This window comes from Notothenia rossii (genome assembly GCF_949606895.1).
Source record: "Notothenia rossii genome assembly, chromosome: 3".
Lineage (NCBI taxonomy): Eukaryota > Metazoa > Chordata > Actinopteri > Perciformes > Nototheniidae > Notothenia > Notothenia rossii.
Genome location: NC_136901.1, coordinates 42,354,544 through 42,369,346, shown reverse-complemented (window position 1 = coordinate 42,369,346; position 14,803 = coordinate 42,354,544). Strand labels below are relative to the sequence as shown.

At 37.8% G+C, this 14,803-nt stretch overlaps 2 protein-coding genes across 4 annotated transcripts in view; both read left to right on the top strand.

The window, feature by feature from the left end:
* The window catches only part of LOC307033434 (V-set and immunoglobulin domain-containing protein 10-like), an 18,415-nt gene extending 10,060 nt beyond the window's left edge, over positions 1-8,355 (top strand). The window contains exons 3-9 of the mRNA XM_079671909.1: positions 2,698-2,903; positions 4,494-4,641; positions 4,725-4,845; positions 6,052-6,212; positions 6,683-6,833; positions 7,303-7,439; positions 7,727-8,355. Of these exons, the coding sequence (XP_079528035.1) occupies positions 2,698-2,903; positions 4,494-4,641; positions 4,725-4,845; positions 6,052-6,212; positions 6,683-6,833; positions 7,303-7,439; positions 7,727-7,746 (944 nt within the window). The 3' untranslated portion in view covers positions 7,747-8,355. The remainder of the gene's footprint in view (positions 1-2,697; positions 2,904-4,493; positions 4,642-4,724; positions 4,846-6,051; positions 6,213-6,682; positions 6,834-7,302; positions 7,440-7,726) is intronic.
* Positions 8,356-8,905: 550 nt separating this feature from the next.
* Positions 8,906-14,803, top strand: part of ppm1ka (protein phosphatase, Mg2+/Mn2+ dependent 1Ka) — an 8,553-nt gene continuing 2,655 nt past the window's right edge. Inside the window, exons 1-6 of one of the 3 annotated variants that reach the window (XM_079671907.1) lie at positions 8,906-9,157; positions 11,644-11,738; positions 12,352-12,510; positions 13,937-14,127; positions 14,287-14,387; positions 14,664-14,803. The exon at positions 14,664-14,803 is cut by the window's right edge and continues 23 nt beyond it. In XM_079671907.1, the coding sequence (XP_079528033.1) occupies positions 11,646-11,738; positions 12,352-12,510; positions 13,937-14,127; positions 14,287-14,387; positions 14,664-14,803 (684 nt within the window). In that variant the 5' untranslated portion in view covers positions 8,906-9,157; positions 11,644-11,645. Of the gene's footprint in view, positions 9,158-11,615; positions 11,739-12,351; positions 12,511-13,936; positions 14,128-14,286; positions 14,388-14,663 lie in introns of all 3 variants that reach the window. The other 2 variants (XM_079671906.1, XM_079671908.1) reach the window with 2 other exon arrangements.

The following is a 14,803-nucleotide window of genomic DNA, read 5'->3' as shown; positions in this document are numbered from 1 at the left end:
AATGATTATAATCAGTGCTTGAATTGGAATAAAAAAGGTGCCAGTACTCTAAATCAGCAACAAGTATTTCGCACAAAGTCATAGTATATCCTATAATGCTGGTGGGTTTGTCTCTTTACTGTATATTTTAGAAAGGCTCACTGTACTTAAACAAAATGACTCAGGGTGCATCTGAGATTAGAGGGGGTGCAGTGGTAAAGTGTTATTTTTATAAGTGGGGAGTGGACCTGACACCCTCTAGTCTAGGGGGGTCCGGGGGCATGCTCCCCCGGGAACATTTTTTTTAAAATATTGAAGTTAGATGCATCAATCTGGTGCAATTTGAGAGAAAAATGAAGAGATATATGGATACCTCCCAACATCCATAATGAAACAACTGTAAACAGATTTACTTTTTCTTTATGGATATAAAAGAAAGTAAAGCTTGACTCCTACTGGCTGGTTAAATGACTCCTCGTCCCTGAGGCCACTACCAGTTTTTGTTGCCATTTTGCTGGATTTATTTGTCAATAGCGTTGCTGCACAAAGTGATAGCCCTCTAGTTTAAATCTACTACCCAAAAAGAAACATATGGAGATGGGTTACTATTTAAAAAAAATTGCAAATCTATTTGGGAACAGTGGGGCCGGGCCTCAAATCCTATAGGGGGGTCCGGGGGCATGCTCCCCCGGTAAGATTTGTTTTTAAATGTTGGACTTAAATTAGGGTGACCAGACGTCCCCGTTTTCCGGGGACAGTCCCCGTTTGTATTGGCCTGTCCCCGGTTGAAACTGTCCCCGGAAATGTCCCCGTTTTTTAATATACGTTAAAAACACATAGCAAGGTGAAATAAAACGTTTCATGTCAGGAAACACTGGGTAAACACAGACTGTGGTCAAGCCAGCCCCCACTTCGGAAAACAAAGTCAAGCCAGCCCGCACGTTGCATTGCGGTGCGCGAATATCCTATGCATTACGGTAGAGGCCTGTAAAAACTGCCTTCAAAATAAAAGCGTTTACTTGGTCAATAACAAATATACCTACATATTCAAAACACACCAACATATTCATATATACTGGAGCTTAAATTAAGAAATATGTACTATATAATGTGATTAATAATAATTTAAAACAAACTACGTATAACTACCACATTATAACTGAGTGAATGTAAAGTGTAAGTATACAGTTATGAATACATATCTGACATTTCCACTGGGTGACTAATTTCAATTGATGTTGACGCCATCTCACAACACTCCTAAAAGAACATTACTTTCTGAAGCACAATTTAAAATGTATGCTGTTTAAAATCTCAAATTAGATCTATTGTCCATCTATATTTTGATTATTATTTATTGGAAACTGTCCATAATCAAAGAGTCATCAAAGTCAATTAAATACTTATTTCACTTCAGGGTGTAGCAGGACACCCCATCTAGTCAAACAGAGAAAATCAGGACATTCTGATGTAGAGTTTCAAAATAAAATACTTTTCAAATCTCATATATGGGCTATCATCCTTCTGTTTGTATCCAACAGTTAAAATGTTCCCGTTTTTTCTTTAACAGTGAAGAAAATTGGATATGTTAATGATATATTGACCGCAAAACTCAAAATGTCCCCGGTTTTAATTTAGAAAATCTGGTCACCTTAACTTAAATGCATCAATCTGGTGCATTTTGAGGGGGAAATAAAGAGACTACACCCATATGAAACAAAAATGTATACATTTAAATAATCATAAAATCATAAGTACATGGCCATAACCAATAACATACAATATCCAATATGAAAAAACATTGAAACTTGTTTATTTATTTGTTTTTGGTTCATTTATAGTTGTGAGTGTGTCTGGGCTCCTGAATCGGCCTCTCCTGTCTCCCTCCTCTCCCCCTGCTCCTCTTTGAGGCAACAGCAAAGACTAGTTTTAGCTCTCAACAAGTTTATCTTACCTTTTTTCACCTAGTTAACATTTTGTTTGTATTATTCATGCATATTTTACTAATCACTACCCCCTCAAATGGAAATATGTGTTTACATAAATGGTGACCGAACCGTTTGAGATCCACTGAGATAACTTAAACTAAGTTAACTATCTAAAGACTCAAGAGAGTAATTTACCTCACCAGAGCTGTAGTTATCAGCCTCTCAGTCTGACAGCAAAGGACTCTCCCTCCACCTTGTTGTTGAAAAAGCTCCTTATATCCGTTAGCGCAGCTAGCTAGCACCAGATGCTAACAACAATACACGTAACCGGTGCGCGCGCTTTCTCGCTCGCTCGCGCCACACATACACCAACACACACCCTCCCGAGCTTGAATGACACACAGAGACCAATCGAGGGCATTAGTATGATCTGTATGAAAGTGGCAATGTCGGCAGGCCACGTCATGTAGACAGCCAGTCACCCTCTGTGAGGCAGAGTCAGACCCACATTTGCGCTGCGTTGCGTTTACAATACGTATATTGCCGGCGGCTGAGTACCGGCATTTTACTGAGTACCGGCACCTTGCCGGTACTCAGTAAGAAGTGCCGGTACTACATGGGTAAAAATCAGAAGTGCCGGTACTGCGTACCGGTGAGTACCGGCCCAATTCAAGCACTGATTATAATAAAAAATCGTTAATTATAAATAAACTTTCGAGATTTGCAGGAGTATTTTTTTAATTTTATTGCTAGTGAAATATTTAACTTTATCTTTTCTGGCTGACTTCAGATGTGCAGCGTCGGGACACAAAGCCCAAGAGTAATAACACGGCCGTTATAGGAACGAAGCTGCAGGCGTTTCCAACATGGTTCGTCAGCGCGGGCAGCAATGTGACGATTTACTGCAAAACGCACACCGACAAGAAGAAGTACGGAGACAAGGTCTACCTGCATCTCACCTGGACCAACATGAGGCCCGGAAACAGGACCAAGAAGGTTCGAGGCATCATAGTCCAGATTTTAGATTCCTAATGTCTCCATGAACACAGATCTTAACCAAACCACAACTAGATTTATGTCAGGCGAGTCGTGGCGAGGAAACACAACTCTAGTCAGGGTTTTCTACGCCTGTCAGGACATTTACAATAAAGTTCCTCAAAATCGGCCTAAATTTGTGGCAATTTTTGACACATAAGGGTCCTTGATTTCAGTAAAATGAAGCTTCAAAAAGCAAATAGTCCTCAATATGGACATGAGGTCGGTACCCATTAGCGTAAAATAGGTTTAGGTCACTAAATCAGTAACTAAAGTTAGGTGATGCGAGTTGTGGCGAAGAAACGCAACTTTTTCTATGCCTGTCGATAAATTGACCATGAAGTTACTCCAAATGATCGAAATTATTGACATTTCTTTACACAAAGGGTCCTTGATTTCAATTCAAAGAAAGCCTCCCAATACAACCAGTCCTAAATCCAAATTAGTCAAACATATGGACTCAACCCTAGACGTAAAGTAGGATTATGCGACTAAACTTGTCACGAACGAGCTGAGAACCAAAATGCAACACACGGGAAACCAGGGAAAGTCGGTAACCAGCTATATTATTACTTGTTTCTACAGAAAAGTCTTGGGTGTAAGACAAACCGGCAGACAATAGGCAAAGGGCTGGTCGGGGACAGGCGAGGGTTCCAGGAGTAGGCAAGACGGGAGACGCAGGTACAGGCAGGGTCAGGAAACAGGCGAAGCAGGCTGGTCAGGGAGAGCAATCTGGGAGGTAATGCTGGAAAGAACTGCATGCTGCAAAGTACGATCTGGCACTGAGGTGAGAGTGAAGGGGGCCTAGTGGAGCTAATGGGTATAAGAGAGAAACAAGGTGGGACTACCAGGTGACTAAGGTGACTGAGAAATGCTAATGCAGAAAATAGGTGAGTGAGGGAGCAGACTGTGACAAAACTGCTGGCTGAGGTTAAGCAAAAGATCATGGTTCAGATTTATTGCATTTATTACGTGGTTTCCCTTAAGATTAGTCAATGTTGGGTTAAGGGTTTCAGATTGGACGTAAACAATGGCCCCAGGGTAAAAGTCTTGTTTGTTTAACCTATCCATCCCCCCCAACCTCTTATCTTTACACTGACTCAAGTGGGGTAAACATTAGAAGATAATTAAGTTTATTTTGGGTCCAACCTCTGACACGGCAAGCAAAGTCCAGATTTGTTGATCTTACATTCCGTCTGCTTGGAACTCCATCCTGGTCACACTGATCTAATAAATAACAAATATTAGTTTGTGTGGTGTTTTATTTTGTCTTACAACTTCCACCCCCTTCAAACCACATTTGTTTTGCATTGGGTTGAACTTACCTATTGTGTCTCTTTGCAAAAGAACCAAGAAGGTAGCGGCCAAAATGCCAAACTCGAAGCTTCAAAATCGTAGTCCATAGACCATTGGTTGACTTCACGTTACTTTATAATCTTATACAGTCTACGGCAGTATTTTAAAACCTGGGAATGAGACCTGTCTGTACATTTATTGCGTGCAAACACAGATTTTGCCATTTAAAACCAAAACTGCCTGCTCTCCTCTCAGATTGTGGCGAGCCAGCCAGCGTCGACAGGAATCACCTATGAGCTGAACCCCGTTACCCATGAGCACCAGGGAGTTTACACCTGTGACGATAATGGCAGCTTACCTGAAGTTTACGTCCTCGACTGGCACGATATGCTCTGGGTTGAAGGTCAGAAAACACAGATTTATTTTATGATTAGGTTAGGATTCTTACATTTATTTATTTGATATTAATTTATCTCCCCAACAAAGACGATCCTCCGAAGGCCTCCATGGAAGTGATGAGCCACAACAGGAGCCAGTTCTTCTCCAATGAGGAGTTCACTTTGGGCTGCCAGCTGCCTGACGACATCGCCCAGTGGAAGATGATGAGGTTGGTCTTTTACTTTTAGTGTTATATGATTTTGGAATTACTTTAGCTAAACCAATAGCTACCAGGAGCAAGTTTTAACAAATGACACGTGTACGTAGCAATGGTTTAAAGACACCAAGAAGAACATTGGGCTTTGAAGCTAATTTTCATTGTGGCCTCATCTTGGAATTACAACTTCCTGTGGTGGGTGAGTTTGAGGTTGCCCAAGGGCATTAGGAATTATCTATGTCTCTTACAAACCGTCATGTTAATCCATCCAGAAGTTCCCAGTTCTTGAGATATTCAAGTCTTAACAAGAGTTCTGAGCCCTACAATACAGCTGAGGCGGGTATTAGGGTACCAACACAATTGTGGACGAATTATTACTTTTACTTTATGGATGTTCTAGAAGATGAAATATTGAGGGTCTACCAAATGTTTTACAATTCAATCCTCGGAGCGATCGTCTCAACCAGGTTTTGTCCAAATTCATCCAATAGTCAAAACCAAAGAAGGGAACTTCATGATGAAATAAGAGATAAAGTAAGAGGATCACAACGAATCAGTACATCTTATTGGAATCATACATTTGTAAATGTATTGCTGATAGATGTTGAAGTGTCTCTGAATAAGAGAAAAAACCTTGGCACCAGAGGAAAAGTCTGATACTTACCAACGTCTTTAAGATCCATTCTCTGGGCGACCATGAATATCTGAACCAAACCTCATGGCAATCCATTCAATAGTTGTTGAGATATTTCAATGTGAACCAGAGCTGAGGCTGATGGGAATTTGGAAATATTTGGTGCTAGAAAAAGAGTTTAGGGACGAGCAACTTTTTGAGAATAAAATCCTAGGACAAATGTCCAATCCATCCAAGAGTCAAAACCAAACAAGGGATCCTCATGAGGACACAAGCGATAAAGTCAGGGTCACAACGAATTAGTTCATCTTCTTGGAATCATGAATTTATTAATGTATTGCTGATTTTTATTGATGTTGAAGTATCTCTGGATAAGTGGAAACCTCGACTAGCTATTGGCACCAGACTAAAAAACAGTTTCTTACCAACGTCATTGGGTTCCATCCACATGGCAACCATGATTATCTGTAACGAAAGTCATGACAATCCATCATGGAGACATTTCACTTAAAATCAAAACGACACTGGCTTTCGAGAGAAGTCAAAGCCATACTATAAGGTAACCACCACTTCTGTTTTCAAAGGTTTAACGACTGGACGGGGACCGTTACAGAGTGTCCCGGTCAAGTGTCTTCAGACCATCGGCTCTCCAGCACCATCAGTCCTGTTTATTTAGATTCATACATCCTGTACTGGTGTGAGAATCCAGCAGGAGACAGGAGCAACAGCCTCAACGTCTCCATTGGTACACACCTTTTATTCTGACTTCATTTAGTCTCTAAAGCCTCCACAGCTTCATATTAAAATCCCATCTACCTGCTCTTTACTCGCATACGTCCATATCATGCCACTGGTTCCATTCGTGGAAATAATCTAAGTGTCATTCAGTTCTTTGTAAAGTTGTTTTTGCCTCGGTTCACTATGGCTGTGACCCGGAGGCTTCTTCACACCTTCAGTACACGTCTGGCTTCCTTCTGTTCTGTAATATTCAGAAGGATGTTACCTTATATAATGATAATGAACATGTCTTGTGTCCCTGCTTTCTCCATTTGTTATGCTGTGATGTAAATGATATTATTAATTTCCTCCGCAGTTCCCATTCCTGTTGACTTTAGCAGTGTGTTTAGAGCTAACAATTCACACAGTTTGTTCAAATTACGCATTTGTACATTTCTACTAAAGGTTTAAGGTGAAATATTCTCCCGCTCTTTCCAGCTTCTGTGACGACGGTGGTCCTTGAGAGTCCTCCACTTCCTGTGATGGAGGGCGAGGACGTGATGCTGCGCTGTTTCCAAATGGATAAGAAAACCAAGGAAATCAGCTTCAGCTTCCACACCTCCTACTACAAGAACAACCGCTTGATCGAGTAATGTTTAAGGATATTTAATCATTAAGAAGATAGAGTTGAAAGCAATGGGTTGAGGAGTTATTACTCAGGGCCATCCGATAGGAGCTAAAATGCTAAGTTAACCTGTTTATTGTTTTATTATCCACATTATTTGTTAACAACACACACATCGTAATTGATCGTTTCTGGTAATTGTCACATGGGTGTGGTTAATGGTATTGTTCTGCTTGCTTCTTGTTTATTTGCTTTATTATTTATGAGTTCAAAGATGCTTAATCGTCATATGCACAGCTACAGTTTAAATAAGGCAGTGGAAATCTAAAGTCCCAGGCTCAATAAAATAAGCTAAATGTTGCAGTAGATGGATGGTGGGTCACTGTTTAGTGTCCCCTGGAAACACAACAACCTGTTTATGTATTTTTTTTAATTTGCAACAGGGTTTTTTGAACAGATTTGTTAAGATGCCTGACTTTTTCTGAATCTGCAGTAACCGCCTTGGTCGCGGACCGTTTGAACAAGAGGGCAACTTCACCCTGAAAGCAGTGACCAAAGCTGACGAGGGGGTCTACACATGTGTAATGCCGGAGGATGGAGATTCCTTCGAAAGCTGGCTCAGTGTTAAAGGTACTAAAGCACACATATTACAGTACGTTGACTATATATATAGAGATAACATTATACAAATACACCTCTTTTTATACATATAGGCCACAAACTTAGTGGCCTTTTCTAAATCTCCTTAAAACTCACTGTTATTAGTTTTTTTTTTGTATTTTTTGTAACTGTATATCCTATTTTATTTGAGCTTTTTAGCATTATTAAAGCTTTGTTGTAGAGCAGTTATTACCTTTATTTTGATATAGATAAAGTTGTTGTCATGTAATCACACACACCTGATCTGTTCACGTCAGCGCGGCCTGTCGAGGAGTAGAAGAAGAAGAGTCGATGATGTCATCAAGGTCGCTAAAGCTGCTCCCAGGTCCAGTTTCCTGCTCTCTGATTGGTCAGATTTTTAGGCAAAATGTAATATTTTTCTTTCTTTTTTGTCTCAATTGATAACACTTTACTTCAGTATTTACTATTTGAATGTGAATATTGTCTTTTTTATTTTTGTTAATAACAATGTTTTTACAGTTGTACTTGTGTTTTTAACATTTTTAATTACAACATTTTGACTAAACGATACTTGTGGTTTGTAGAAGAAATCCTTCACAAATTATACTTTGCCAATAGGTGTATTATTTGTTTAGGGTTTAAAGTTGGATTAGTTAAAGAAATGCAGTCTTTTTTTCTAAAAATATCAATAACGACACTGAACATATTTTGAGTTATGAGGTGTTGCTGCCACCTAAAGGCTAAAACCAGCAGTGGAGGAAGTATTCAGAATGTTATAGGTAAATGTATGTAAACAATATTTTTGTATTTGTTCTACCTTTTACAGTATGGCAGTAACTAAAGCTTTTACATAAATGCATGAGTAAATCATGCAATAAAAAGCATGATTCATACTTAAATGTGAAATAAAAATACCAAAAGTTGATATTTAGTACTTAAGTGAAGGTAAATGTACTTAGTTACTTTCTATCCTTCCTGGCAGCCTCTGAATGCCATTATGAGTTATTGTGCGTACCAAATAACGAGTGTATATTATACCCAAGCGTCCTTGGGTATGTGAAAGGCACTATATAAATGTAAGTAATTATTATCTTTAAAATTATACATTTGTAATTGTTAAGCTAATGTTACTGAGGAAATTTTGTTTCCTTATTAAACGTTTTCTAAACATTTAAGTGTTTCTAAATAAATAAATCAACATATTCAACTTTAGTTAAGGTTTTAAGGTACTAAGCATCACTGGACTTAAGTTTTTAGAGTTGTATTTATTTATTTTTAATTAAATGAGGAGAAAGAGAGAGGCAGAACAATTTCTTCTTCTTGGATTTGCGCCGAAACAATGCACATTATTCTGAACCAGGTAACGTTTTTTAAATATTTCTACACATAAAAACGAGATCTAAGTGAATGTATCAGCTTAAGTAAATGTATTAATTTAATTGATTTAGTATTTTTAAATTATTATTATTTATAGTTATCTATTTATTTTTTTGCTATAAGAACTAACAGTTCCTTCTTATTGGATTTGCGCCAAAACCAAGCACACCGTGTTCAGCAGTGACGTCAGCTCTGTGCTCGGATTCTGATTGGACGACTGTGAGCTCATATAAAACGCCCTCGAGCCAAGCCCCACTCGAACTCGTGAGGGCTGGAGCCAGAGAACACCTGTTGCCACGGAAACAGCAAAGGCGGGAAAAATATCACCAACTGAAGAAAGAAAGAAGAAGGTGAGTTTTTTTGAAACCGCCATTTTAACGTTTTTAACAGGCAACGTTTTTAAACTAAAGAAAGACTTAAAATTAGTTTATAGTGACTTTATTTAACATGTTTTTTACATTAATTCTTCAAATAGTCTTTCCTGTGTGCTGTTCATTATTATATCCATTGTTTAAATACTATAATAGCCTATGGTTAATGCCTTTGGCTATGTTTGGCTATAATATACTATATTATACTATAATATACTATTAAATGGTTAGTTTTTGGCTTTCAGATCATTTCCAATATTTATTTTCTGCTCTGGGTCTCAATATTTTTTAAATATATATTTGTATATTTGTTTATTTTATCTTTATTATTTTATATTCCTATTTTAAAAATTAATTTGACAAGGTTTGGTTATTGTTATTATTAGTAGTATTAGTAATATTAGTAGTAATATTATTAATTATTATTATTAGCATTATATATTTATTATTATTAATCAATTTTAATATTTATTTTATATCTAAGTATTATCATTCATGCAGTATTTTTGGTGCTGCATAGTATTATACATATTTAGTCGGTTGTACTCCATCTGATGGATCGTTCTTAAACATATTGGACTGCATGAATTCATTTTTAAAACCTAAACTCTGCTTTATATTCTAAATATATCAGAAAAAGGAAAGTGGGTGGTTTGTTGTTATTGGCATGTAGGTCAGTGGGTAACCCAAACACACATGTGCATTGTTGTGTTTTTAACACCAGGTCACATGTGTTTATTTTGCAGTGCCATTTAAAGGTCATTATGCACAGACTGCACAATGTTTAACTTCTCTGACGTCTGTTTCCTGGCTCAGAGTTAGAGACCTGGTGTTGTAGGAGTATTCATTACCAACACAGCTTGTTGTACCCTAAAGACTGCGTCACACGGAAATGGAGTCAAGGTGACAGTACTGGAAAGTAACAGCACATTTAATTAAGTACACATTGAGGTAGTACATGTATTTCCATTTTCTGCAACTTTAAACGTCTTTTGTGCTACGTTTTGGTAGGAAATATTATATATGTTTGCACTTTATTTAAATATCAAAAGTACACAATTTCCATCATTTTGTGTGTTTTTGGGTCACTTTGTTGCCATGTCTATCATTTTCTTTTGCTGCTTCTATGTAACTGTTGCACATGCGATGAATAGAGAAATGTAACATGATCTTGATCCAATATTAGGATTAAATGCTAACAAAGAGTGCTATTCTGTCCTATAACAACGTTTACTTTGAGTACTTTAAGTTTGTTTTTGTTTACTTGTACTTAACATTTTTACACTTTGTTTTTTTTCTACTTTTGAAGCTCGTTCAGCCACTGTTTATATTGTATTACTTATTTGTTCGCTTGTTTTGTTTTTAGCCTTTATAAAGAATATTTTTGCTTTAATTAGCTTCCTATATTTGAAGCCAGTTCTTCAAAATAAAAGCCCTAAGTGTGGATTGGGATTTTTCCGTTGCAGGCGTTTCTTTTTCCAGCTTCTTCCCAAATGAAGTCAGCAGACTGAGTATTTTTAGAGCTCAGCGTGTGCGTGTTTCACCTGATGTGTAATGGATATGAGGCTCAAACACAGCAGGGGGTGGGGGGGCATGAGTGGGGTACACTGTAGGAAGTGGACCCAAAAAAGACCTAATATTTAGCAGGTTTTTTAGGTTTGTGATCAAAATGTTTGTGCAACGATCTTCCATTCTTCCTTTGCTTTGACGTGCTTAATCAATGCACATTTTATTCTCATTTCTGAACATTATACAGAAATATTGAAGCAAGGACTTTGACTTTAAGCGTGTCCACTAGCTGAAGCGTAAAGTTACACCAGCTGTAGGAACGGAAACCCACTCCTGTCATCAGTTTATTTATAACATCCTGATGGACGGCACAATCATTACTGTCTTTACCCTGCGTACCTTTTCCTCATACTTTTAACGCAATTATATATATTTTTTTTTTTATGTTTGTGTTTCACAAAGCCAAAAAAATGTCATATTTTCTATTGAATTTCCTTTTTTTTCAATATTTATATTTCTTATAAACATTTGTCTTTTTAATGTTTTATTGTTGTTATAGTTTTTATAATATTTCTATATTTTATTTCATTTTAAATATTGATTTCTCTTAGTAGAGTTCTTTGATTACTTCTGTACCTGTGGATATTTAATGAGTTCTATTGAAGAGGCGCTATGAAGCTCTTTTACTGTATATCTCCTGCATTTCTAGAAAAACAGTGACATCACTATGTTACACTCACGCTCCTATTGGCTAGCGCTCCAACTCATTGTACGTGATAGGCGTAAGGGGGCGGGACATCTTTGAGCGGTTTATCAATCACAACATAGCCGGCCGGCGAACCAATCAGAGCAGACTGGGCTCTGGTTTCAGACAGAGGGTGAAAAGAGGTGATCATTGTCTGACTTTATGTATTATATTTAATCTCAGAGCCGCTGCCGGCCGGGTGTTTCCTCAGAAATGTCGTCTCCAGTTGTCCTCCACCTGCTCAGGTGTTCTCGCTCCCTCCTGACCCAACGCCCCTCCCATCACACCTGCACAGCGCCCGGACAGGTGAGGCGTCACGTAACACAAACCAAACACAATGGCAGATTTCTAAAGATTATAACAGATTTTGGAGACATATTAGGATTTGATTCAACACTTTTTTAGAGTTCTCAATTTAAGAAACAGAGTTAAATAAACAGTAGGATCAGATCAAATGGATAAAGCCCTTTTAGAAAAGTAAAGAAAAAAGACAATTAAAAGCAAGAAATGCACAATAAATACATACATTCCTATTTTAAATTAAATGTACTCAAAAGAATTGTGAACACATTTATATAGAAATAATAATTGTAATAATATTTTCCAAAATCTTAATAATATTAATGGAAATAAATGAAAAGATTAATGTGAACATGTATTAAATTGCTTATAATTATTTGTATTTGTTTGTTATATTTGTCTTTTGAATTATTTATTTATTTTTTTGTTATTTTTACATGTATTATTTGACTTTTATATTTCCACATTTATTTAATTATCCTTCTTTACGACACTCCTTTGAGTCCATGAGCTATACCACCATACATCTGTAAACAACCTCATCAACGTATTTAGCATCCCATTTGATCTCCGCCTGACCTTAATAGTTTATTCTCTGATTTGATTGGTCGTCCTGCAGGTGGGCGGGGCCTCGAACAGAGGTGTTGGAGTTCGGTTTGTTAGCGGCGCTGTCAGAGTCCGACCCGTCGCCTGGGACTCGTTCGGGATTTGGGACGACCGGATAGAAGAACCGGTTCTCCTGCCGTCCAGCATCAGATACGGGAAACACAACCCACAGGTACCGGAAGAACTGATACTGAGTCACACATGGACTAAATCTAGAGGGGAGAAGTAGTGGAGTACAAATACTTTGTTACTGTACTTAAGTACATGTTTCTGGTATCAGTACTTTACTCCACTACTTATTTTCCTGACGACTTTTTACTTTTATTTCTTACATGTTGAACACAAATACCTGAACTTCCTACTTCTTACATGTTGAACCCAAATACCTGTACTTTCTACTTCTTACATGTTGAACACAAATACCTGTACTTTCTACTTCTTACATGTTGAACCCAAATACCTGTACTTTCTACTTCTTACATGTTGAACACAAATACCTGTACTTTCTACTTCTTACATGTTGAACACAAATACCTGTACTTTCTACTTCTTACATGTTGAACACAAATACCTGTACTTTCTACTTCTTACATGTTGAACACAAATACCTGTACTTTCTACTTCTTACATGTTGAACCCAAATACCTGTACTTTCTACTTCTTACATGTTGAACCCAAATACCTGTACTTTCTACTTCTTACATGTTGAACACAAATACCTGTACTTTCTACTTCTTACATGTTGAACACAAATACCTGTACTTTCTACTTCTTACATGTTGAACTCAAATACCTGTACTTTCTACTTCTCTCATTTTCCAAACAGGCTGGTTCCTTTAGTCTGAATGTGTGTTTGGTGGCGTGATCATTATTATTTAGAGTCATTGCGTGCCTATTGATTTGAACACGATCCGTGTATCCATCATTTCCTGGTCTTCTGTAAAGAAGAGGGACCAATGAAAACGTCATGTTGCCGTTGGTCACCATGGAAACATTCATTAGCTAACAATGACATTATTGGTCTATTAATATAAAGGGAGGTCAGGTACTCTTTAAAACAGCTGCTAGTTATGGGTACTTTTTACTGAAGTACATTTCAAAGCCTCTTTACTTTGACTTGAGGAAAGAAGTTTAGTCAGTACTTCTACTTTCACCAGAGTATTTTTACAATATCCGAGTGAAATTGATCTCACACGCAGGAACAGAGCGACTCCATCCTCAGAGGCTCTGCACCCACAGCTCACAGTCTCACTCTATAGTAGAGAGAAAAGCCAACTGGTCCCACCCTTAAATTCCCTGAGGCATCATCTAAACATCCCCACCATTAAACCATTAAACCCCCTCGTCCTTTTGCAAATCCACCTTTCACCCTTCCTGAAATGTAAAGAACATTTGGCACGACAGAGTACTGATGCGGACGAAAAATGAATTAAAAGCTAAAAATGCACTATAAATAAATAATAATTAAAAGAATTGTGAACAGATGTAGATAGAAATAATAATTGTAATAATATTTTCCAAAAATATAAATAATATTAACTTTAAATAAAAGTGAAAATGAATTAAAATGCTTCTAATTATGATTTGGTCTTGATCAGTTTGTTGGTGTTTCTCAGGTGAGTGTTTCCCGGGTCGGCTCCTCCTCAGTTCTGGGTCTCAGGAAACAAAACGAGGACCGGCTCCGAGTCGCTCGGATCCACGAGAACATTCAACTGTACGCCGTGTTCGACGGGCACGGAGGGCCGCACGCCGCCGAGTACTGCTACACCTTCATGGAGAAATACATCAGGTAATATTAGTATTTATTTATTTATCAAGTACCGCTACACCTCCAGGGAAGAGTTTGATAGGTTGCTTATTATTATTATTATTATTATTATAATTTTTATTTAACTTACATTTTTGTATTGCCTTATTAAACTTTGATGACATTGTTTTGAATCTGCAGAGACGCTCTGGAGGAGGAGGACGACCTGGAGAGAGTTTTAAAGAAAGCTTTTCTAGACGTGGATAAAGCTCTACACACACATCTCAGCTACTTCAACAACCGTGAGACACACACACACACACACACACACACACACACACACACACACACACACACACACACACATCATACTGAGATAGTAAACCATCTTAAATGCTGTTTTAAAATTGTAAAAGTTTAATTGTATTGGTTATTTTATCTACAGTATCATAATTCTCTTGTTTCATTTCATTATTAATATTATTTGTTGTATTATTGTTTTACACTTTCAAACTAAATCAAATCAAATCAAATACAAAAATATTACAAAATACTACATCTCCCATCATGCACCTCAGCCTCCTTCCTGACAGCGGGTACCACGGCGACGGTTGCTATGCTGCGGGGCAAGGAGCTCGTGGTCGGCAACGCTGGAGACAGCCGGGCCATCCTGAGCCGAGGGGGGGAGGCGAAGAAACTCACCCGCGATCACTGCCCC